The 24979-nt window shown below is 58.8% G+C and overlaps 2 protein-coding genes across 4 annotated transcripts in view; one reads left to right on the plus strand and one right to left on the minus strand.

The window, feature by feature from the left end:
- Window positions 1-24275, minus strand: TMEM63B (transmembrane protein 63B). Of its 3 annotated transcripts, none has more exons than XM_059701569.1 (24): window positions 24003-24274; window positions 17147-17329; window positions 16790-16869; window positions 16508-16546; window positions 15488-15578; window positions 14116-14153; window positions 13073-13215; window positions 12928-12979; window positions 12348-12456; window positions 11712-11782; window positions 8504-8584; window positions 7597-7720; window positions 6863-6996; window positions 6585-6722; window positions 6298-6451; window positions 5305-5411; window positions 4985-5071; window positions 4729-4794; window positions 3407-3569; window positions 2745-2850; window positions 1643-1810; window positions 1287-1402; window positions 1036-1116; window positions 1-797 (listed from the first exon to the last, which is right to left on the minus strand). In XM_059701569.1, the coding sequence occupies exons 2-24, from the start codon at window positions 17303-17305 to the stop codon at window positions 606-608; spliced, it is 2499 nt and encodes an 832-aa protein (XP_059557552.1). In that variant the 5' UTR covers window positions 17306-17329; window positions 24003-24274; the 3' UTR covers window positions 1-605. The 3 variants fall into 3 exon arrangements, with proteins under 3 accessions (XP_059557552.1, XP_059557553.1, XP_059557554.1); XM_059701570.1 differs by lacking the exon at window positions 24003-24274 and adding an exon at window positions 23412-23542; XM_059701571.1 differs by lacking the exon at window positions 16508-16546 and having other exon boundaries at window positions 24003-24275.
- Window positions 23618-24979, plus strand: part of MRPL14 (mitochondrial ribosomal protein L14) — a 12761-nt gene continuing 11399 nt past the window's right edge. Inside the window, exon 1 of the mRNA XM_059701572.1 lies at window positions 23618-23740. The gene's annotated coding sequence lies outside the window, so the exon portion shown is untranslated. The remainder of the gene's footprint in view (window positions 23741-24979) is intronic.

Below are 24979 nucleotides of genomic sequence, written 5' to 3' on the forward strand. Positions count from 1 at the left end.
TCGGAGCTTTTCTTTCCATTTTTATTTTAAAGGAAAAAAAAAAAAAAAAAACAGTGCAAAAACCCATTTTCCAGTGTCAGCCATGCCCATCCCCCACCCCAGGTCACCCCCTGGTTCAGGCCTGACTCTTCCTCCCACTCGGCACCCCCTCCCCTCTCATGCAACCCTCAGGGCTGGGGCTCCACCTCCCTGGAGTGCCAGATCCCAGGGGGCCGTGGCAGGGAGGACAGAACTGGGGCTGCCCCGATCTGCCTGCACGCCCCCTCCCACTCCTCGTCTCCAGCCATGGCACCAGGTACCCACCTTGGCTCTCATTAACCCTTTTCTGACCACACGACTAGCCTGGGGCGGGGGCACTGATCTGGGGGAACTGTGTCCACACCCCTCTGCCCCGGGGCCGGCTCGGGGCTCTCCTCACTGAGGTTGGGGCTCTCTCTCCCCCCTGTGGTGGGGGAGAGCAGCAACGCCCCAGGTTTAAATACCTTAATGAAAGCAGGGATGGGGGAGGAAGGGGCTTCAGATCTAATAAATTATTAGCGTTTTTTTAGTGTCCATGAGGGGTGGGTGGGTGGGGCAGGGCGTGGCCTCCAGGGCCCTCCCTCCCCTTACTGGTGAATCTCATTCTCTATGAGGCTGTCCTCGCAAGACTGGAAGTCTGTGTCCGTGAGGCCATCGGGTGGCATCAGCAGCTCCTCATCCTGGGACGAGGTGGACGGGGGCTCGTCCCCCGAGCTTCCAGGACCCCCATCCCCATCCCCGTCCGCCTCTGAGTCCTGCAGCACCTGAGCGATGTATTTCTGAAGGGGGAAAGGAGTGAGGCGTGAGGGTGGACAGCTGCCCCTTGTGGGGAGGGGTGACGGACGGACGGGGAGTCGCAGGGCCTGCAGGGGAAGGGGCAGGACCCTGTGCCCAGGGGAGGCGGGCAGACCCCAGTGAAGCAGGTCTCTCCTGCCCCCATCCCCTTACTGGAGGATAGTGGGTTGGCCGGCTGTCTCCGAGGCCCCTCCCACCCTGGCCATGGAGTGGAGCACTTACCGCAGATTTGGGGACAGCGGCAACAGTGGGGGGACGGCCATTGCTTCTGGAGTCTGCGGTATCTGTCTCTGTGTGCTCAATCTTGAGGGGCCGGGATGAGTCAGGGATTGGGGGGGTGTCCTTCGTCTCAGCCACCATCACAACCCCACACCCTTTCGGCACCCGCTGCCCCTGCCCTCAGCTCCCAACCACCCCCCTGGACGCCCTGGAGCTTCAGCCCTCGGCCGCCCCCGGACCCCCTCGCCCCACACCTTGTAGTTGTGGGCACTGAGGTATTTGAAGTGTCCGAAGCAGACGTGGCAGAGACAGATGACAATGGTGATGACCAGGACCACGAATGTGAACATGGACGTGGGGGCTAGGAACCCTGTTATGGGGGAAGGGGGGGGGGGCAAAGAACGGGCTGCTACCTCTCCTCTGGTCCCCTCCCAGGGGCTCCCACTCCGTTTTCTACCTTCTGAATGCAGCCCCACACTCCCACGTGCTGCCGCCTCTCCCTGGCCTGTCTGTGCCCGCTCCCCCACCACGGACCTTCCTGGGGCCTGCTCTGCCCGGACTCCGGAGGGAGCCCCACGGCCCCACCCCAGCCCCGGGGGAGGGCCCTCACCGGTGCGCATGGTGGAGAAGAAGAGCAGCCAGAAGAGGCAGAGGATGGGCGCAGCCACCACCTGGTTCACAGCCCCCGAGTGGATCTTCTTGTCCAGCTTGGCCGGCAGGTAGGCGTAGTAGAGGTTGTACCTGTCTACCAGGTGCTTCAGCAGCATGTACATGAGCCCTGGGGGAAGCCACACGGGCCCTGACCTCGAACCAGCGCCGCCAGACCTCTGTGCGTCCGGCACAGGTTGTCCGGGTCCTTCCGCGGTCCCTGAAGGGCCGGCCTCCCTTCTCCTGCCTCGGCCCACACAGGCGCGTGCCCCCAGCCCCTGCAGGCCCAGGCGCAGCGTCCTCTGCTGCCACCCCTCGTTCTGCGGCCCCTCACTGGCCACTCTACTATGAGAAACCCGCTCGTTTGGGTCAACAAGCATCCTGTTAAAATCCACACTGTCTTTTCCTGCTGCTGTTCCTAACAGACGAGTATACATTAGGAGGCACCTTCTGTCTTCCTGGAGGCGGAGGGGATGGGAGCTTTGGGATGAGGACAGGGAAGTTAGTTTGGGAGTTTGGAGCCTTCAGTAACCGGGGAGGGTGGTTAATGGGTTAGGATGTTTTTTGGGGGAAGTAGAGGCCACACGTGAGGGCAACAGTTGAAGAGAAACTTTGCTAAATTTCAGAAAGAAGAGGGACTGGCCTATGTCACACAGCTCAGTCAGGCGCTGGAGGGATCCAGCCCCACCCTGGACGCAGGCCTTTCCTGAGTCTACAGGGCTGTGTACAGGAGTGCCCACGGCTCCTGTGTGGCCGTGTGTGACGGCTCAGTGGGCATGTGATGTGTGTCCCAGTAGATCCCGTTGGGTGGAAGCCTTGGTGTGGGCGAGGATGGTCATGTTGGGGTGACTGTGCCCGAGGGTCCAGCCTGAGCTGAGATGGCTTTTCCCCTCCTCCCCCCAGGCCGGGTCCCAGACTGAGCCAGGAACCGGGTGGGAGGCCGGAGGGGCCGGTCTCCCAGCCAGGGCCCTGTCCACTCGGGGTGGCCTGCCTCACTAGAGTGGAGAGCGTGAGGTCCTGGGTCCCCCCGAGCAGGGCCCAGGTCCCGGCGCGGCGGTGCCTACCGAAGGGCACGATGATGGGGCAGGTGATACTGTAGGTCATGACCACCGTGAAGACGCACATCATCCAGGCGTAGGCTGCGCCAAACTGGAACTCGTAGGCCTGATGCTGGGGGGGAGATGGGCAGGAGGTGGCTCAGGGCGGGGAGGGAGAGCCTGGAGGGGCACAGGGCAGGTGGGAGGGGAGGGGGCCAGGAAAGGCAGTGGGGAAAAGGAACCCATTTCCAGGGCAGGGCAGGGCAGGGCAGGGCAGGGCAAAGCAGATGAAGAGAGGAGCTGTGGCCGAGAAGGAGGTCAGGGTGGAGAGCGACAGGGCAGGGCAGGGGCCTTCAAGGGAGCAGGGACTGGCAGGGGGTGCACTTGGGAATGGATGCTCAGAGTCCTGTGGGGTTAGGACCAGGGGCCCTAGGGGTAGGGACCTGGATCTCCCCCAGCTCCCACCACAGAGCACTAGACCCTCAGAACTGGCCAGGGCCTTCAGGGTTATCTGTGTTGACTCATCACTGTGCCTAGGGGAAAACTGAGGCCCAGAAGGGAGGGGGACAGCCCAGGGCCGGGAATGGGGCTGCCCCAGCACCCAGAAGCCCCACACGCTAGCACTGCCGCTGTTTCTGGTCGGGCCCACCAGGGGGCGCTGTGCAGGCCGCTGCGCCGGGCGGCCGTACCCGCTTCACGTTGCGCCTCTCGGCGGCCGAGCGCGCCAGGCAGAGCCGGATCATGTACATGAGCAGGCCTGGGATGCGCAGCAGGTCCATGGCGTTGCCGATAAAGGCGGAGGCAATGACGTAGTTCACGAAGAAAGCGCCGTTGTCGGGCAGGAACACGCACCTACGGGCACCGGGTGCTCCAGCACTGTACCCTGGGGGGCCTGGGGGCCTCCTGCCCACTGCACCAGCACCATACCCAGCCCCCCACAGCTGCCTTGTGGGCACCAGGTGTCCCAGCTCAGCCCTCAAGCGCCTGGGTGGTCCAGTCCCCCCAGAATGTGAGCCCCATAGGCAGACGCCAGGGTGTCAGCGACACCTCGGACACCCTCCATGTGCGTGGACACCCAGAGGTGCCCTGAGAACCTGTTCCCCATAAAGCCCCATGGAGAGGGTGCTTGAGACCCCTAAGGCCACCAGTATTCAGGGTATGACTCCCGAGATCTCCAGAGACAACCCCTGAGACACCCCCCCCCACCAAAGATCCCTGAGACCGTGTCCCGGAACACCCAGAAGGCTCCCCTCTGTAGGACTTAACTGAACCCAAAGTTACCCCCGAGGATGAGCCTCAGTCACCCCTAGAACACAAGCTCAGAAATCCTCCCCTAGAGATGTTCAGAGGGAAGAGCCCAGGACGCTCATGACGCCCCAAGTGTGAGCCCAAGATTCCCACAGGTGGCCCAGAGCAAGACCCCAAGAGCTGCACCCACAGTACAGCCATGGCACACCTCCCTAAGACACCCTCCCAGGGACTCCCCGAGCAGGTGCCCAGAAAGAACGCCAGTCACACCTCTGGACAGGAGCCTGAAGCGAGAGAGGTGTTCCCAGAACTTGTGCCCCATAAGTACCCCAAAGTGTGAGCCCGAGTCCCCCACAGATACTCTCCAGAAACCCTCAAGGAGACCTCTAGGGACCCCCAAGATCCCACCACGCATACCTCTCCAAACCTCCCAAGGGACACTCTAGACTCTCAGAGTCCACCCCAGAATCCAAACCCAGAGCCCTCAAGCGCCCGCCCGCTCCCCTCCGTGTGGCCTTAAATACACCTTGAGGGTGACCTTGGAGTGAGCCCCAACACAACCCCAGGGACAACTCCCAGGCACACGCCTGAGACACGTGAGGGTCCTCTGGGATGATCCCGGCAGCCTGTGATGTGAGCCCCTCTTCCTCCCGGCTGCAGGGGTAGGGAGCGTTCCTGTGCCCTCCCAGGGGCAGGAGGGGTCTCCCAGGCATTCCCATCCTCCTTCCAGTCTTCTTCCCTGGGGGCCCCCCCGGTCACTCACTCAAACCGAATAGCTGCCTCCGCCAAGAATTTCTTGTCAAAGAGCCAGCGGAAGAAGAGGTCCAGGCTGGAGAGGAGGAGAGGTGTGGTGGGGGGCTGGAGCAGGGATGGGGAGTCCCAGCCAGGAGCCTCTGAGGATGCCCCTAGACACGGGGTCCCTCGCTTGGGAGGGGAGGTGGGAGCCTGAACTGCTCCCTCTCCCCATCCTGCGACTTCCCCGCTCCCCCGGCAGCTCCCGTCCCTTCCTGCGGACCCACCTGCTCAGTCCCAGCGAGGGCAGGAGCAGCACCATGAAGATGAGGAAGGTGTAGCACTTGTGCATGGTGGTCCTGTTCTCCCCGGAGCTGAGGCCGGGGGCAGAGGGGCCGAGGTCAGGCGGGCCAGTCCCCATGCTGCTCCCCCAGCCAACACAGCGTCCCAGGAGGGGCCCCTGGGGAGAGGGGCTTCCCACGGTGAGGATGCTGGCACCACCCCTTCCCTGCCAGCTCTGGGGCCCCGGGGCAGGGAGCCTAAATGGCAAAGGGCTGTCCAGTGGCACGGGTGTGCCTCTAGGGGTCAGGACATGGAGGGGTCTCACCGTGTCCAGTGGGCTTCGAAGAAGGCAGAGTAGTAGACGATGGTGGGGAGCAGGGCGGAGAAGCACCACAGCAGCAGGGTGGGGAAGAACTGGGTGATGATGGGGTTCTGCAGTGGTACATGGGGGGGGGTGAGTCAGGTGAGGGAAGTTAGTGGGTCCGGCTTGCTTTGCTTACCTGCCCCCTCCCCCACTGAGCCCTGCACCCACATCAGGAGTCCAGAACACCTGGAGGCCAAAGGTTGAGGGTTGGGGCCAGGGCCATATGCACAACCCCAGGGTGAAATATATTAGTATTTGCTGAGTATGTACTATGTGCCAAGCACTGATCATGTACTTTACATGTATTCCTCGTAACACTATTACTCTGTTTTACAGATGAGCAAACTGAGGCAAAACCCCCACACAATTCAATAGCTAATCCAGCTCGTAAGCAGTGGGGTGGGGATTTGAACCCAGGTAGCCTGGGACTTATTTACTGTGCTATTAACGCTCAGAGATTTCCAAACTATCCTCCTTTGAATGATGTGGCAGGAGGGGTGAGGGGAGACCAGGTAGAGTGTCCCCCACTCTGTTGTCATCTGAGGAGCCTTGATTTTCCACATTGGGTTTCATGTAAGATTCCTTCTGATGAAAGCTCCAAGTCAGGAAGCCAACGACCTACTCTGAACCTTCTATTCTACTGTTGGGGAGAACGAGGGATGAGGGGTAGGACTTATCCAAGGTCACATGGTCAGTTAGGATGGGCCTGGGCTCCCTTTCTTCCCCGGTGTCTCTTTGTGTGTGCACATGGAAGGTGGGCTCCCCTGGGGGAAGGTGGCGAGGAACCCAAGGGAAGCACACAGTGGGATCTGCAGCCCACGGTCACGGGGGAACTTCTTGGTGGGGGGGGCTGGGCAGGAGGCATTCTGGTTCCCGCCCCTTCCCTGGAGGGATTCAGAGCCCGATTTCTGTGTCCTGAGACACACAGTGGAGGGGTGGGGTACGTGGCCTCACATTGAGGTACTCCACGGGCTTGGTGACGTTGAACTTGTCCATGGTGGTGATGATGATGGCCGGGGTGGTGAGGAAGAAGAGGAGGATGAAGAGGATGACATTGATGACCAGGCAGCGCAGCCACCAGATGAAGCCGCGGATGGAGAGGTGCTCCCTGGGAAGGAAGGGGAGGCAGTCACTCCAGGGACCGGATGCCTGGTTGGTCCCCAGGGACACCTAGCTCTCCCTCCCCTCCCCTCTGCCCACTGGAGCCCACCCAGGTCCCATGAAGCCTGCCCTCTGCTCACCAATAGATGTTCTGGGGGTCAGGGGCGTAGGTCACGGTCCAGTTGGAGATGTGCAAGGACTCGCTGCAGGACGAGGAGCGTGGCTCCCCGCGGCAGGTGCAGCCCTGGCATTTACACACGTTGAAATCCTTCAGGATACTGTGGGGATGGACACCAGTTACCGGGGCACCAGCCGGTGGGGACCCCACTGCCGACAGCTGATGAGCCCAGGGACCTGGGAGTCCCTGCTGATCACTGGGGGCCTCGGGCTGGGGGCCTCAGGCTGGGAGGAGGCTCACATGGCGGTGATGGTCTCATTGTGGAAGGTGACGAAGGCCATGCCAAGAGGCTTCTCGTTCACCTTCTCCCTCTCCCGCTGGTAGTCCTCCTTCAGCTTCTGCTCCAGCTTCGTGTAGTACTCGATGGCCTCCACCTGCCAGGGAGGGTGAGGCAGATCTGGGCAGAGAGCCCCCAGCACCAGCCGGCACTGACCTACAGCTTCCTACAGGCCAGGCACTGCTTTGAGCTGTCCGTCTCTCACGATCCTATGAGGTAGGTACACTTAGCCCCATCTTACAGATGAGGAAACTGAGGCACAGAGCAGTTAAGAAACCTGCCTAAAAGCCAGTGAGCCAGTAAATACAGCACAACGCTATCCTCTCAGCTCACCTCTTCTGATTCAGGGCTTGAAAATTTGGTCACTGTAGGGACGGGGGACAACCCAACCATGGGGATGGGGCTGCAAGGACTGGAGGAACAGGTGGGGGGCCGCTGAGAGAGGTGCTGCGCCCTGCCCTGGCCGGCTCCAGCCCGGCCTGGCCTCCTCTGGGAGTCTGTTTACCTTTGGGCATTATGCGCAGGGCCTGCTGATATGTGTGTTCCCAGCGCTGTGGGACATACATCGCAGGGAGCATCCATCTCTGCTGTGACCTGTCCCCTCAGGACCTTCCGACTCCTCCCCATGCCACCTGCAGCTTTGGGGCCCCGGTGTGAGCCCAGGCCAGGCACGCCCCTGGGCCAGCCCACCTCATACCTGCTCACAGCCTCGCACCACACAGCAGCAGAGGTGGCCACAGGGCTTGGGGTTGATCATGGTGGGGACGTTATCTTTGCTCTGGAGGTTTGTGAAGTACAGCTTTCCCCGCTCAGCCTTCTTCCTGTGGAACCCAGGTGCCCAGTCACAGCCTGCCTGGCTGGGGTAGGGCTGGGGGCTGGGGCAGGGGCAGGGGCGGGGGCTGGGGAATAGGGCTGGGGCAGGGCTGGGGCTGGGAGGATGGGCAGGGGGCCCAGCTCAGGGGTCATTTAGTCCACTCTCCAAGGACGGGGCTATCTTGCATGGTTTAGGATACACGGTTCAAACAAGTCCCCATCCCAGGGTCTGCCTACCCATCCCTTGAAGGCCAGGAATTCTCCCTAGAGCAGTGATAGCAAACCTATGACAGCGTGTCAGGGGTGACACGCGAACTCATTTTTTTGGTTGATTTTTCTTTGTTAAATGGCATTTAAATATATAAAATAAATATCAAAAACAGAAGTCTTTGTTTTACTATGGTTGCAAATATCAAAAAATTTCTATATGTGACAGGGCACCAGAGTTAAGTTAGGGTTTTTCAAAATGCTGACATGCCGAGCTCAAAAGGTTCGCCATCACTGGACTATAGTCTGGCCTCCATTCCTGACACTGTAGTTAAAGAAGGAAGGGTCTGTCCTCAGAGGGGGTGGGGACGAGGAGCCCCCTTCCTTTTGCAGCCAACTCTGACTTCTAGGCCTGGCTGTCTCCAGAGCTGACCTGATGAGCACTCCAGGGGCTGAATTAACATCAAATGCCTCAGGAAACACCTGGCAGGGGAGCCGGGCTCCTCTGTGGATCCAAGACACCCTCCTCCATGGGCAGCAGGCCCGTGGGTGTCCCTCCCCACCTCCAGTCCCTGGCCCATTACCTCTCTGCGTCGAGGAACATGAGGCGAGCCACGTTGTAACATGGGCGGGCTTCCAGGACCGTGCAGTTGGGGTAGGCCTCCCTGAAAGAGAGTCCACCATCTTCTTCAGCGGGGACCCTGCCCACACGCCCCAACTTGCATGCATGACCCCATCACCTTCAAGACACACATCCTCAATTCAAGCAAGCTCTTTCCTAGTCTACACAAATGGGAGTTCTCCGAGAACACAACTTTGAAATTCCTCCTCATGCGGACCTGAGTCGGGGGAGTGTGCACAGATGTGTGGGGACTGTGTGAGCGCGTGTGAGCCGCCACGACTGTGGTCTGATTCTTGTCCAAGGCTGTGAACTCTACGTCGAGCGACTGTTTCTCCTCGTGGGTGGCTCCCTTTACCCTGTCCCCAGAACGTCTGGGTCCAGTTCAACATTTAGCCTTGACCATGGACTGACCCCAACCAACCCCCAGCCCAGGCGACAGAGTGATCTCTGCCCCAAGCCCCACCAGAGATCGATCCTGAACCCCGATCTAAGACTGACCTCTAACCCTGGACAGAGCAAAGACGGATCCTTTGCTCTGACCCAAACTGATCGGTAACCTAGACCCAAGAATGACCCTCTAACCCTGACCCTAGATGGACCCCAACCATGACTTGAGACTGACCACAGACTGTTCTTGGCTTTCAGTACCTGGTACCTGGCAGGGCTCACGGGGTACCTGCTGACTGGTCTTAATCCCTGATCTGGACTGAGCCCCATTAAACATTGTCATGAAGGGCCAGTAAGTGTTACAGATGCATGAGACACGGTTCTGAAGCAACCAGATGGACCACACACACACACGAGAGTCTGGAAACTGAAATCTGGGATGGGGATCTTGAAAAGCACTTCCCGGACCTTCCCGCTGACAATGTTGTTTTCAAACCCTTTTAGGGGTCCTCTTCGGAAGGGCCTCGCCCCTGTGGCAGGGCGAGCCCTCGTTCTCACCAGACTAATCGCTAATCCCTTAATCCCCACCACACAGGATTTTGCACACAGGATATTCCCTAACTCTGCTGGGCCAGTCCTCCAATCCAGACAGACCCCAGGCCTGGACGACAAGCCCTGCCTAACACTGTCCACTGGCCCAGGGGCTCCACGAGGACAGGAAGCCTGTGTATCACCACATACCCATGCCTGAGCCAACAGCTCGCACACAGTAGGTGCCCGATGAACATGTGCTGGAGCCTGGATCAATGAAATGGCTACGCCATGATATTCACCCCATGTATCTCCCAAACTCCAATTAGGACCACCCTGCTTATAGGCTAACCACCATTTTAATCAAAGGCTATTTCCTAAACAGAACCACAGCCCGACCTCTGAAACAGACGACTTGGATCACGAGCTCCCCACAGACAGCCACCATGTCTGGATCTTTGTCTTCCTGGTATGATGCACACAGTAGGTGCACAACAAATGTGTGTGGAATGAATGGATGCTTGGCTGTGGGGTTCACTCCCTCACTGCATGCAGGTCTCTGCTCAAATGTTCCCCTGTCAGAGTCCACCGCCCCCCCATCCCATCCGAACACCCTTCCTGACTCCTTCACTCCGCCCCTCTTCCAGCTTTGGTTTTCTTCTTTTTTAAATATATTTTTATTGATTTCAGAAAGGAAGGGAGAGGGCGCGAGAGAGAGAGAGAGAGAGAGACATCAATGATGAGAGGGGATCATCAATGCGCTGCCTTCCGCCCTGGGCATGGAGCCCACAACCCGGGCATGTGCCCTGACTGGGAAATGAACCGTGACCTCCTGATTCATAGGTTGACGCTCAACCACTGAGCCACACCAGCCAGGCTGTTTCCTTCTTAGCACCTACCCCTACCTGACACAGTGTCTATTACCAGTTCATTTGCTTACTGTCCTCCTCAGCCCCCTAGAATGTAAGCAGGTGAAGGCGGGGACTTCTTCTTTTCTGTTTATTGTTATTTCCCCAGTTCCTACTTCAGCGAAGCCACAGGGCAGCTCAAGAGATACTTGTTATTAAAGGACTCATCAGTACAAGCCGTCAGCTGACGCCAATTGGACGGTAATATTAAGATGTCACCTAATTCGGAGCATACGCTGTCCTTAATCCTGACCCAGACTGCCCCCTAATGCTGATCACGGCTTGAACGCCAGATAGGACCCAAATCATTCTCTCATACTGACCAAGTCTGATTTAATGCTGACTGCTGTGAGGGCGGGCCTGGTTCTCATTTACTTATGCCTGGGGTATAGGAGGTGACTAATAGATGCCTACTGAGTGAATGAGTGTTTATCTACCCATGCTGATCACAACGCAGTCATTTTCCCATAACACAGAGGGAGGAACCTGACCCTGACCAGACTCACTCTCAACTGTCCTGAGCCGGAACAGCTCCTGACCTCTGATCCCGGCCAACTGACAGTGAGTCCAGACCTCACCAAATCCCGATCCTGACACAGATAGCCCTGATTCAGACCATCAGTGCCCCTTATCAACTCCTAATTCTGACCACAGACTGACCCCAGGCCACTCTGTGATCAGGCCCTGGACTGGCTCCTGAAGCTGACCTCCGTACGGCGAACCCCCGAGAGCTCGACGATCCTTCATTCACACGTCTAGTCCCGAGGCCCACCACACTGACTCGTGCCTGAGCACCTGAGGAAGTTTGCTGAGCGGCCTGATGAATGATGCTAGGATCCCTGATCCTGCACACAGACCGTCTGGCACCTGGGGCTCCTGGAGGTGTACATGCCCCTCCCGGCTGAGACAGCCTCTCAGAGCTGGGAAGAGCCTCAGAGAGCCCACGGCCAGGCGCTCCTGGGCTCCACGATGAAGCTTCTCCCCGATGAAGCTTCTCCCCGCCAGGCTACACACAAACTCCAGACTTTATGAAAAAGCTACACGTCATGGACCCTCGGGCAACAGCCCACGATCCAGCTCATGTCGGAAAACGGCGGGGGATGGAGGGGTCGGGGGTGGTTGTGTGGCACAGACTGGACTCACTCTCAAGTATTTCTCTTGTGTTCCTAGAGGTGCCGATCACCCAGCCCAAGTGTTAGGCCTTCCTAGAGCCAGAGAATTCTTTAGTCCAACCTCCACCCTCATGCGGCCCAGGCCTTGGAGGGGGAGGAGTGGGAGGCGCGTGAGGAGGGTCTTGGGAGTTGAAAGGCAAAGTAGGGCTGGGGTAGGAGTGTGGCTACTCACTCAAAATGCTTCTTGATCTTTTCTGACTCTGCATATTTGGAGATTCCATTGATGAAGAGAGTCCGCTTCACCTGGCGTGAGAGGCGGGTGAGAGGGACGGAAGATGCAGGGAGGGGTGGGGAAGTGGAGAGCAGAGAGGAGCAGACAGAGGTGGACAGGCCTTGGTGAATTTCTAGTAGAAATCAGGCAGTGAGCCTAACGGAAGAGCCATCTGGCCCCTGCAAGTGAGGGCTTGCAAGTGAGGAGATGGGGTGCCAGTCTCAGATCCTCAGGCCGTGAAGACCCAGAGCAATGGCTGGCATGGAGTGTGGGCGTTTGCTACTAGTTTAGGGAATCAGTGGAGAAGGGGAGGGGATTTCACAACCATGGCATTTCCTGAACGCCAGGCACAGCACGGGTGCTGTCCATGCATCACCTCACCTCACCTTCCCACCACCCTCAGGACAGGCACTGCTGTTACTTCAGTTGTCGGAAGAGGAAACCAAGGAGGTAACAACTAACTTACAGGGTGGGGGCTCCTGAGCTGCTGAACCAGGAGTCCAACCGAGCTGGCCTGACTCTGGGGCTGATGTACCTCAAGCTGAGGCAAGAGAGGCAGTGGGGTCCCCATGGTTGTCCCGGCGCTGCCCCACTCACCAGGTCATCCTCCTTGTAGCGCATCTTGGACGTGTGTCTGCGCATGCTGTAGACGGTGAGCAGCAGGTACAGGAAGGCGAAGGAGGTGTGCAGCCAGAGCAGGTGGTTCCTGGCAGAGCAGAGGGCACAGAAGCCACAGGGGCTCGAAACCCACTCAGACAGCCCTGACTTCTCGGTGGTAATCAAACCCCGGTTCAGGGCCACTCCACGGCCACGTCTTCTGGAACGGATACCCCACAGAGAGGGCCCACACCCCACATCCTCTAGACTCCGAGACGATCCCATTCCAACGGAAATGTCCCAGAGGTCACCTCTTCGTGCCCTCCCCCCTGGCTACGCTGCCCTCCACCTGCCCCCAGGTGGCCTCGCCGGCCTGGCCTGAGGCTGCATCCTCCTCTCTGTACCTGGTCCTTCCTGGCCACCCACAGCCGGTTCTACCTCTTCTGCTTCCACCCCCAGCCTCTGGGCCCCACAGCCTCAGCCTCAGCCACTGTCCCCCGACACTCCCTCTCCTTCCCTCCTTGTCAGGGCTCAGCTCTGACCCGGACCCTGGCCTCACAGACCTGCTTCTCAAACTCACCCTGATTTTAAGTTAGCAATGGTGGTTCTCCCGAAGCTGTAGGCATTGTTCTCTGGGGGGTGAGGAGAGGGAGAGGACGGCGGGCGTCAGGGCCTGTGGCCTCCGGCCCCTCCTTTCCGCCCCACCCATCCTGGCCCTCACGGACCCAGCAGGTCCCCTGAGAAGTTGACAGGCAGCACGATGCCCACGGAGAGGACGCCCACGACGACCAGCAGCCCGATGATGTGCCTCTGGAAGGACAGGTAGTGCACGGCGTCGCCCCCGCACTTGTCCCGGATCTCATCATCCCTGAGGTGCAGGGGACAGAGGCGGCAGGTGAGGACCAGGCCACGAGGGAGAGGGACCTGCCTGCCCTTGCCCACCCCACCCCACCCCCACCCCCAGCCCCAGCCACTGCCAATCTGGCAGCAGTGTGGGGCTGAAATGGGGTCTGAATCTCCTATTTGCTGGGAAGGGAGGGAGAAGGAGCGGGAAGGGAAAGGGGAAAAGAAGGATGAAGGGAGAGGGGAGGAAAAGGAAAAACAGAGAGAAGGTGAGGAATAACTGAGGGAACAGGAAGGAAGTTCAGAAGGAAGAGGGGAAGGAGAGAGGAGTAAAAGAAGAAAGAATGCACAGAGAAATGAGGGATGGAGAGAAAGGGAAAGGAACAGAGGAAGATGGGAAAAGTGGGGTTGAGGCAGGAAGAAGCAGCCGCAGGAGGCTGGAGTGGGGTTTGGGAAGCAGGCCCCTTATGGGTGCTGGTGCACGCAGTACGTGGCACATGTGGGGAGGGCCTGGGGGCTGCGGGTGGCAGCGGTGCTGACCTGTGCGGCTTCCTGCCTCTCTCAGCGCTCACTGCCTGCCTGCCGCACTCGCGATCTGCCTTCTGCTGGAGACTGGCTCCTGCCTGCTGCTGGCGGGCTGCTCCCAGCCTGCCTGCTGCTCCCACCCACAGGGGCAGGGAGAGCGGTGGGCGGAGTGGGCCTCCCAGGCAGGGGGCACAGGAGACCATGGGTGGTCGTGAGGCTAGCTCAGGGCTCCGCAGAAGCCAGGGCCCCAGGGCCAGGCTCCTGGAGGAAGGAGGAGGGTGCTGGGCTGGCTAGGAGCGCTAAGGCCCTCAACGCTGCTGGCCTCTGGATTTTGTGGGGAGATGACAAGTTCTGAAGTTTTTCTGTTTCTTTCTTTACAGCCTGAAGACCATTCACTTACTTTATCCTGAAGATGGCTGTCAGCCAGGAACAGAAACCCTGGGGGGACAGAGGGCCATCAGTGGCAGCCCCGGCCCCCACCGCCCTAAACCTCCCCCCCACTCAAGTCCCGCTCACCCTGGCGCAGCTTCTACAACCTCCCCCCGACCCCCAAGAAACTGGCTCACCCCAGGGAGGGAGAGAGGGAAGGGCCAGCCTTCAAGGAAGAATGGGGCCAAGGGCAGAAGGGACCATGCCCAGAGCTACGATCCCCGCAAACACCCCACAGGGCGGCAGGCTGGAGCAGGGTAGGGATGGGTGGGATTCAGGGATCGAGGAAGAGCAGCAGGGACCGCCAGACCTGTAGCTAAGACGGAGAGTTGGCAGCATGGCTGCCACAAGCAGCGGGCTGGGCCACACTGCCTGGGATCCTGCCACTTGTCTGCCGGCACACCCCAGAGGTCGCTGAGCCCCATCTCCCATCCACAAGTCCCCAGACTCAGAGCCGGGGGATGCGGGAGAGGGCTGGGCAGGAAGAGCCCTTCCCCACCTTCCTGCCAGGGAAAGGTCCAGGCTTCACACAGGTCGGGGGAGAGAGCTACCCTCTGGCCAAGATGCAGGACTGTGCTACCTGTTGCCAATGTCACCGAGTCTGGGGACCATCTGGGCGCCTCTGGCTGGCAGGTGACGCCTTCGCTTAGCCACTTACCAGCAGGCGGCCAATTCAGGAAGCGGACAGGCCTCTTCTGCTACAGCTATCTCAGCAGCTGCTGCCCAGGGGCCGCAGCCTAAGCGGACTGACCAGGGCCACCCTAGGGCCTGAAGATTAGGGTCTGACCAGGACACTCACCCTGGCAGAACGCCAGGGCCAGGCAGGGAACGCCAGGGCCAGGCAGGGAACGCCAGGGTGTTGGGTCTGGTGTGAAAGGGGGTCTGGGGACGGCCGTGAATCCCCAAGGACAAGCCGTATCTTCAGGGGCCCCTGCCACTCGGCTCCAATCCGCCAGCCTGTCAACTGGCCCCACCCACCCAGCCAGCCAGGGGCTGCCTGCCTGCTGCCCCCTCTAAGCAGCACAGTGAGTTCTGTATGTCTTGTAAGCGGCATGGAAAGCTCATTATTGCTTCTAAGACCACGTCTAAGGAAAAAGGGGTCCTTAGAATTAAGCAAGAGGCAGGCACTGAACGCTACAGTGGAACAAGTCTGAAATCACGAATTAGGCTGGTGCCAGCGTGGAAGCTGGCATGGAGGACAGCGCCAGGAGTTCTGGTCTGGGTGGTTATCCTGTGGCTCCCATAGCACCACAGGTCTGACTGGTCACCGGAAGCTGGAGGCTGCGGCGCTCCCCTGCCCCAGAGGACCAGGGGTGGCTAAGAAGTCTGGGGAGGGCACTCACGTTGTCTCTTTGGTCAAAGTCGACGGAGCTGGAGACAGACGTGAGACGCTCATACCGGTCATGACTGTCTCCGTGCATAGCTGAGGCCACACTGGGGGTGAGGAGACGAGAAATGAGAGCCTGGTGAGTCTGAGCCCCTGGCGAGCAGGGGTGAAGCGGGTGGGCTCCCCCTCCAGAGCTCCAGGCGTTAGACAAGGCACAGAAAGCGCAGTGGCTGAGCAGCAAGAAATGACTACCCTCTCCCTGCCTCCTGTCAGTCTACCTCTTCCCTTCAGTGGGGTCTGGGGAAGCAGACACAGGCCGCAGGGGGAAGGGAGGAGGGTGTCTTCATCATCGCCCCCTGGAGGTTGAAGTGAGTGTGTGAACCCGCCCTGAAGGTCCGGAGCTGACAGGGCACAGGGCAATGGGGAAGTTGAAGGAAAGGATGGACTAGGAGAGCCCCAGAGGGTGGGGATAAGGGGGGCAGGAGGGGGGGGGATGCCTCCCAGGTGGTCCTGATCCACCCTCTTCCCTGTCCCCAGCAGCTGCCGAAATTCCAACACCAGTCCTACAGACAAGAGACCGAGATGTGACACAAAGGGCTAGACTGGGGGCTCCTTGGGCAGCTCCCCTCTCAGGCCTTCAGGAGAAGTGAACAGAGAACCCTGGAATATGAAGAACCAGCTGTTAGGGAAGCCACAGGTGACACCCAATCTTGTCTCTGCCACCCACAGGGTGAGTGTACTTTGAATTTCCGGGAGGATGGCCCCTCCACTCCAGCCAACCAGGGCCACGAAGGCTGGGTGCACGGGGAGGGCTTCTCCCAGGCAGAGAGCCATGGGGAGAGATGGGGGGGTAAGGCAGCGACAAGTTGGGGAGCCCCCTGCTCTGCAAAGCACACCGCCTGCGTTAATCCGAAAATGAGCCTGCAGAAGAGACAACTGCGAAGAGAAACCAGCAACTTGGCAGAAGAGGAGAGAAGCATGAGAGAAGGAAAGAGAAAGCTGGTTTAGTGGATGAGGGGGCTGGTGCCCCACATACTATTCCTGTTCCACTCGGTCCCTCTCCTGCCGCCGGAGCCTGGGGGCAGAGAACAGACAAAGTTAAGGGGGGGGGGGCGGGGGGAGGGAGGAGGGTCCCTGGAAATGGCAAGGGACAAAGGCCCAACTAGGGGCCCTCATGCCCCCCTTGCCTGCTCTGGGACGGGCCCCTCTTTGTCCCCCCAACAAGGGGGGATGGCAGAGGGCTGGCCCTTTTCTAGAGGCGTGTGGGACAAGCTGTGTGCATGTGTAGGGGGGGAGGGGAGGAGCCCCAAAGCTTTACCTGTCTGCATCTGTCACCAAGGCCAGCCGCCCATAGTCCCAGGCTACCTTCCGGAGGATGGAGAACAAGAACAGCAATGCCTGAGGGAAGAGGAGGGGTTGGCAGGTGGAGAGGCCACTCACACACTGGACTAGCCAGAAGAGCAGGGGCAGAGGGGCCAGCATCTTGTCTTAGAAGGGGGTGGCCCTGGCCTGGGTGAATGGTCAGAGGCTAGGCTTGGGCTGTGTGATGGGGATCCCTCCTGCAGTTAAGTCTGGGGAGTCAGGGTCAGGTGGGAGAGTGGTTAGAGCTTCAGGCATAAGCCAGCTCTGTACAGAGTGTGGGTGCCAAGGGTGTGGGTGGCATGCGAGCACTCACAAGGAAGCACATGAAGTCGAGAGCCAGCACGGTGGGGACGCCCCCAAAGGGCAGGCCCTGCAGGACGGTGCTGCGGATGCGGGCGCTGTAGCAGTAGTCCTTGGGGTTGCTGTTGTTGAGGGCCGTGTTGCCCAGTGTGGCCAGCAGGAAGGGCAGCATGGCTGCTACTGCCGCATGGTCCTCCTGGGCAGAGGGCAGAGTGGTCAGCAGGGGCTTGGCCCCGGTCCCTCTCAGAGCTCTGGCAAGGTGGGTGAGGGGAGGGGGAAGCGAGGGCAGGCCACCGGGCTCCCTGGGTGGGTGGAAGCTCTGGCCTCCAGAGATAAGGGCCGGGAAGGGGCGGGTTGAGTCACATACGTTTACCTTCACTGGCTCTCAGGCTGTGACGCCACCCGGGTCTGGGGAACTTGGCCCAGATCTGGACTGGGGAGACTGGTTTTTCTAAGCTAGAAGTCGTCTGCGGGCCTCTAATACCTACCACCCACCACCTCCACACACTTGCAAATACTCTCCAAACACAGTGCCTCTGTCTCCTTCTTCCCCTGCGTGAGGCAGGGGGCCCGGCTGAGCCTGAGAGAAGATGGGGAGGGGTCCTAGGCTTGAGGATCCAAGGCTAAAAGGAGGGGTCTCTAGGCCAAGGGAGGGTGGGCCAGGAGCCAGCGACCGCACCCTGATCTTCTCTTTCTACCCCTATTAGAAAAATGGCACGTTTTCATTTGCTTTGAATTTTCAAGTGTTAATCACCATCCCAATATAACTGACTTCAAAAATAAGATATTCATCTTCAGAGCTGCCCCCTCTGTCCCCAGAGTAGGGGGTCTGAGAATAGGGCCAGAGTGGGAAGTCGATTAAAAAGCAGGACTTCTGGATCTGTGTTACTTGCTAACCCAGTCACTGTCGCTTACTCTCATTCCTTGTCCCCTGCCCAGGCAGCAGCTACCAGGGGTGGGCAAACTTTTTGACTCGAGGGCCACAATGGGTCTTAAACTGGACCGGAGGGCCGGAACAAAAGCATGGATGGAGTGTTTGTGTGAACTAATATAAATTCAAAGTAAACATCATTACATAAAAGGGTACGGTCTTTTTTTTTTTTTTTTTAGTTTTATTCATTTCAAACGGGCCGAATCCGGCCCGCGGGCCGTAGTTTGCCCACGGCTGCTACACCCTTCTCCACTAGACTGCCTCACCTCCAATGATTTCTGCAAAGGAGTCACCTGAACGGTGTGGAGACTACAACTCCCAGAGTGCCCTGCTCCAGAGGCAGGAGCAGGGCAGGCTGGGAATGCCGTGCCTCCAGCGAGCTTTTCCATTGGCCCAGGAAGGGCGAGTGGGCGGGGTCCTCTTAGCCTGCCCAAAGCCCTGGCTGCCGGGTGCTGCCATCCAGTCTGGTTCCCTGCTACTGTAGGGCGGTCCAGCCCTGGATGGTCCGACGGTCCAGGCGGAGGGTGGGGAGAAGAGAAGAGACAGGCAGCCCAGATGCCTGGGTTCTGGAAGTGCCTGGGGACGGCCACGCAGGGCTCTGGGGAGGCGCCCAGGGAGAAGTGTGGCTGTGGCATCACTGCCCCACCCCGTTTCACTGGAGGGCCCCTGGGGCCCCCTCCTGCTGACAACACTGAAGCTCTGCTTTGTGGGGGTGGGGAGGGGTGGTGTCTCCAGGGAAGAAAGGAAAGCAGACAAAGAGAACAACAAACCCAGAATTGGTGACTGCAACCCGGGGTCGTGTCCCCACAGCCCCATGGGGTGACTCAGAGTTTTTCCTGCCCACCAATTCCTGCACACAACACCGCCCCCCCCCCCCGCCCCCAACACTTAAACCACAGGGCAAGAGGCACGAACGCTTAGATGGAGGGAGAATTATGTGTTCCATTTGGTCCCCGGGAGTCTCTGAAAGCTTGGTAGGAAGGCTAAGGGAGTAACTGCCCCGTGTGATACGCCTCCTCTTCCCTTCCAGCCTAAGTTGCCTTACACCACCCCCCCCCCCCCCCACACACACACACTAATTTAGTCATTGTAGCAGGTGTCATTTAAGGGTACCCACAGTTTCAAGAATACATATATGGCCAGAACCGGTTTGGCTCAGTGGATAGAGCGTCGGCCTGCAGACTCAAGGGTCACGGGTTCGATTCCGGTCAAGGGCATGTACCTTGGTTGCGGGCACGTCCCCAGTGGGGGGTGTGCAGGAGGCAGTTGATCATCAATGTTTCTCTCTCATTGATGTTTCTGGCTCTCTATCCCTCTCCCTTCCTGTGAAAAATCAATAAAATATATTTTAAAAAAAGAAAAGAACACATATATGATTTCATTTAATCCTCGACAATCCTGAGTTAGATGACTTTGGCATTTTAAGATGAAGACATGGGGGCTCAAAAAGGTTAAGTAACTCCTGAAGTCACACTACTAACAAAACGATGGGCCTGGGATGCAAACCTAGTTCCACTTCTTTCTAAGGCTAGACCACCCTTCAGGGCACCACGGCGCTCTTCCGGTGCATAGGGCTAGCATAGGGCTCTGCAGACCACGGAAACGCGGTATATGCTCATTCAGTGTCCTCTGGCGAGAGAACACGGGAGCACCGGGGGTGTGCACCTAGGTTTGTAAATGCATGTTGATGCATTTATGTGTGTTGTGTGGGGTGGGGGGAAGCTAGGTGTCTGCATGGCAGCCCACAGAGATAGAGCGAGTGTTGGGCTCTAAGTGGGGGTATGTATGTGGGGTTGTCTGGGAGCCTGGATGTGTAAACACAAGGTGCCCAGAACTCTGGGGTACTAGGGGAGGCAAAAGGTAGGTATGGGTCACTTGGGTCTCTGGCAGTTGAGAGGCATGAACCCCCAACTCCAATGCACTCCAGAAATTAAGATAGCCCATTCCCACTCCTTGTCTGTTTCTCTCCTCAACTCCAAGGCTCCGCCAGGTCAGAAGGTAATGGGTACAAACCTCTGGAGCACCCCCCTACACGCATCTTCTCCAGTTGGAAAGATGTGGAATATTCTGGGAGCTTCTATATGAAGGGAACCAGGTAGGGTGCATGAGGAGGGTCCAGGTAGATGCTTAGTAACTGAAATCACCATGTGCATCCGGGACTTCCTTTTTACAGTCACAAAGCACTCTGCCCCCACCCCGCCCCCCAATTGCACTGATCTCCCCACCAATCCATGAGGAAAGCAGGGCAGGCTCGATCAGAGCACTATCCCCATTTTCAGGGACCCAGGGAGGAGAAGCCCCTCAAAGGAGGTCACAGGGCAGGTAGGATGGAGCCAGGGCTGGTGGCTCTGTTTGCTGACAGGGTTACTCCACGCTCTTAATTGTGGGGGTGGGTTTGCTGGGCTGTTTCACCCAGGGCAGCTGTTTCCTCACTGAGAGCAGCAGAGAGGGAAGAGAATGAGGCAGAATTTTTTTTTTGGGGGGGGGGGTAGGTAGTAGAGGAGCAGGAGAGTTCCTCCACTCCATGGGGTTGCCAGAGCCAGCTGTATCCCGGAATTTCTCTCGTCTGATGCAGGCTTTTAGCTGGAAGTGTGTAGAGAGTGATGGAAGATTTTATTTATGGCTAACTGAAGGCTGTTATTTTACCATTAAGAAGAGTGTGCATGGCAGGGGTGGGTGAGTTATAAGTTACAAGTCTGTTCTTACAGAGTTACTTGGGAAGATTTAATTTAGGGCTTGAAATCCTAGGAAGATAGTGTGATCTAATGGGAGGAGATGAAGACGAAGGCTACTCTGTTACTATGTAACCTGGGCCTCAGTCTTCTAATCTGTAACAGAATTAATAGCCTCTCTCTGTTCCTACCAACTTCAGAGGGATAGGCAAAAATGTATCCACAAATGAGCAGGAAAAGAATGCATTTATCAAATACTTCTTTAACTCTTATTCTGTGCCAGGCACTGTTCTAAGCACCTTACAAATATTAGCTCATTCACTCCACATCACAACTCTGGGAGGACAGTGAGGTACCGAGAGGGTACATAACTTGCCCAATGTCACACAGCCAGTCTGTGGTAGATCCGGAAATGGACTGAGGCAACCCAGTTGAAGTCTATGTTCTTAACCACTGCACTTTGCTGCCTGGGCCAACAGAGGAGCCACTTCTACCAGGAAGCTGGGGGCTGCCAGCTATCACTCTGGAAAATGCCACACCCTATTTTCTACCTGTTTGCCTTCCCTCTTGCTTGTAGCTCCCAACGCGCCCCCCCGCTACCCCCCCCCCCCCTTCCCCACACACACACTCAGGCCTTGGGTTTGTGATTTTAGGTTCTGGGGCAGGTGTAGGAAACAAGGCACAAAGCCTGGTGGGTAAAAGCACAGGCTCGAGGATGAGACAGATCGGGCTTGACCTGGGCCAATTACCATCCTGGGCCTCAGTTCCTTCATGCGTAAAATGGGGCAATAATGCAGTCCTGTGATTGTTTTGAGGATTAAACAAGATGACTTACGTAAAGCTCTTAATGCAGGTCAAGGTACATAATTGGTTCTAAAAAAATGCCTTCTGTTATTAATAAAGTGTGGGGGAAAAAACTGTTCAAAATAAAAAGAAAAACAAAACATATAATTTAATATGATAGAGCCCCTCAGTCAGGATGGGCTTCTTGTTTCCACCTTCGGGCTTATACCACATTCGGGACTCTGCCACTGAGAGGCAGGGAATGTTCCCAACTCTTCAATCGTACCCACTCCCTGGGTAGCAGGAGGTGGGAGTACAGGAGGGTGATGCTATGCTAGAATGGGTCAGAAGTTCAGAGAAGAGAACCCGTTATTGATCAACTACCAGGCAGGGTGCCAGACTCTACCTGTGTTGTCTACTTTGATCCCCACGATAAATCTTGAAAGGAAGTGATAGCAAACACACTTTTTAACTGAAACTGAAGTTCAGACAGGTGAGGTAACTTGTCAAGGTCACACAGCTCAAGAGTGGCAGAGCCGGAATTTGAACTGAAGTCTCTAAGACTGTTATAATTGGAGGGAACTTGTGGCATGTCTAAAAGGGGGTTCTTAGCGACCCTCCACCTGCCTTGTGCCTTGCAACATCCCCACCCACCCACCCATGGACCAAGACTGAGTCGGATGAGCCAACAGCAGGCCTCGGCATGTGCCACCTGGGGCATGTCAGGGCTTGGACCCTCTGGTGCCCTGGAGGACGGCCATGCTGCCAGCACACCCCCACTGGAAGCCAGGCAGACACTCCCACTCCCCTGCTCACAAGTGCCTGGGAGGCAGGGCCAGGGGCCCTCCTCGGAGAGGTTAGGCTCAGCCTCATCTTCCTAGGCTGCTGCAGACCCAGAGTGAGGCTGGAGAGTGGTATGGAGCCGAGAACCCCCGGCCCCTCCCTTCTCCCCTGGGGAAGCGTAGTGCTCAGCGGCCAGACCTCTGCCCAGGGGACCCAGGCAGGTGGCAGCACAGAGCAGTCGGACCAAGGGCAGTCGGCCCCTCTGACCTCTCCTCTCCACTTCCCAAGCGTCCTACTCTTCTGGGACACAAGGCGCCAAAGCTGTGAGACTGTCCTCCCACGGTGGTCAAGAAGGCCAGGAGGGACAAAGCGCGCCTCCTCCCAGCTGGGCCTTTGCCCCACTCCCGGTTCCGCGCTGACTCCTTTCTCCACCGCAGGCCCGGGCGGCTCATGAATGAACTGCACTGTGTGGGGCGCACGGAGAGGACGCACGCTCCCGGGGCTCGCCGCCTCCCCAGCCTGCCGACCAGTCCCCAGACTGGCTGGGGGCAGCGGCCGGCCTCGTGCCAGCACCCGCGAAACCTGCGCTTCCCCGAGCTCGAACCCCTGCCCTGGGATCGGCCTCGGGGGTACTTGGACCCGGGAGCACGAGAAAATATAAAAGAAACCGAGGCCATCGGACTTGGAGACCCTGGAATCCAAAACTCGGGGGCGGGGGCGGCGGGTTCCCCACAGCGGCGGCGGGTGGACTGGGCGCAGCTGGAACCCCGGAGGGCCGCGGAGGGGAGGCGCACCTGGACTGGGCAGCAGGGAGAAGAGTGGTTCTAGGGTGGTGGGGGTCCCACCCCTCCGGATCTCCGGAGGGGTGGGGACAGAAGGCGGTGCACATCTGGAGCCCCGGCAGGGGTCGGAGGGCTCGCATCTGGCTCAAGATGGTGTGGGGTTAGGGGCAGCGCGCGGCACCAGCAGGTCCCGCGGGCCCGGGCACCTCTGGGTCCAGCCGGAGGTGGAAGGGAGGGGACGCGCAGCTGAGTCTGGGGTTTTTCCTTGGGTGGTGGCGGGATCGTCAAAGAGGAGAGAGGGGGGCTGGGGAAGGGTCGCGTACTCACCCCCAGGCGCAGACTCGGCTCCGGCTCGGAGCCCCTGGTTGGGGCGGGGCGGGGCTGGGGGAGGGGGAGGGGGAGTCGCTGGGCGGCTCGAGCTCCCGGCTCCTGCGGCGGCCGCGGCAGTGTCCCGGGAGGGGGGCGGAGGAGGGGGACGGGGCGGGGCCACGCAGGGCCCACCCCCACGCCAGCACACGCAGGGCGCGCGCGCACTCGGAGCGGGGCCCGCCCAGCCGAGCCGGGCGCAGGCGCAGGGAGCGGCCGCGTGGGGTGCGGGGGGAGGCGGCGCTTGGCCGGAGGGGCCCGCGGCGGGATATTCCGGGGCGGCGAGAGCGGTACGGAGGGGAGGCGGGGGTGGGGGCGTCCTGCTCCGAACTCTTTACTTCCTCCGCTTTCCCTGCAGGCAGTGGGGGAGGCGCACTTCCCGGGTGGGTGAGCGGAGGCCGGAGAGGGCTGAGGGTAGGCGCATTGGGGCACAGGGGCTGTGGGAGGCGAGGCGAGGCCTCGGGCCCGGACCCTCCTCCCTCCCACCCCCACGGGCGGCGCGGGTCTCCCGTGGCTTCTGCGCCCCGCGCCCCGCGCCCGGGCGGCGCTCACCTGCTTCCCAGGAGTTTGGGGCCGGCGGCCTGGGCAGGGGCGGGCTGCGGTCAGGCCTTGGCGAGGTGTCCTCGGCCGGTCCCTCCGGCGCGGCGCGTCCCTCCGAGTCTGTCTGCTTCTCTCGCCCCCGCTCCCCTTCCCAGCTTGGATCTGGAGATAACTTGGTGACTTGTCGGTCAGGCGCTTTGTGGTGTGGAGAGTGAGTCCACTGCTTTCGCTGTCATGCGAGGAGTGCCTCCGCGGCTCCCGGGGGTTCCCTGGTTTCTCATTTCATCGGAGGCGGCGTCTGCCAGGGATTAAGGCTGGATGGAGAGCTGAGCGAGAGATGTGTGTGTGCGCGCGCGCGCGGGTGTGCGGACACGGGCACAGGAGCGTATCACCCACACAAACAGGCACAGAGCACCAACTGGTTCACTTAATTGTGGGTTCCTTCCTCGAAGGTTTTCTTCCCTTCAGTCTTGAAGGGGCTTGGTTTGGAGACAGAAAGGCAAGCATTGCTTTTCACAGAGGGCAGGCAGCACATGAACTTCGCCAGCCTAAGAGATGGAATGGGCTGCATTTATAAAGAGGTTAACAGAAGGGCCTATGGCAGAGTCATTTGGGGTTACTGGGATATTGGGAAAAGCTGGGAGGTTGGGAGATGCTTAACCCTGGGCTGCCGGACCTGGGAAGGGCACTGCCCACCTGCCGGCTGTGTCTCTGGGGGCTTTTTGAAGCGTTCGTTAGTAGCTTGTGGAATGAGGTGATCAGTTTTGATCTAGTGCAATTCAAACTGAGCTCCCAGTCAGAGTCGCACTGATTAGTTGGAAATCAGTTTAGTGGATCACAACCATCATTAAAGAAAAAGAAATAGAAGATATCGGAGTGCGTTGTCCTTGTAAGGGTAAATATCGTTTCTTGACACTTGTTTCAGGTACACACACATGTGTTAGTGCATTAAGAGATGTTAGAAAATGTTTCTGTGTCTAACAGAAAAG

This window comes from Myotis daubentonii, chromosome 6 (assembly GCF_963259705.1).
Source record: "Myotis daubentonii chromosome 6, mMyoDau2.1, whole genome shotgun sequence".
Lineage (NCBI taxonomy): Eukaryota > Metazoa > Chordata > Mammalia > Chiroptera > Vespertilionidae > Myotis > Myotis daubentonii.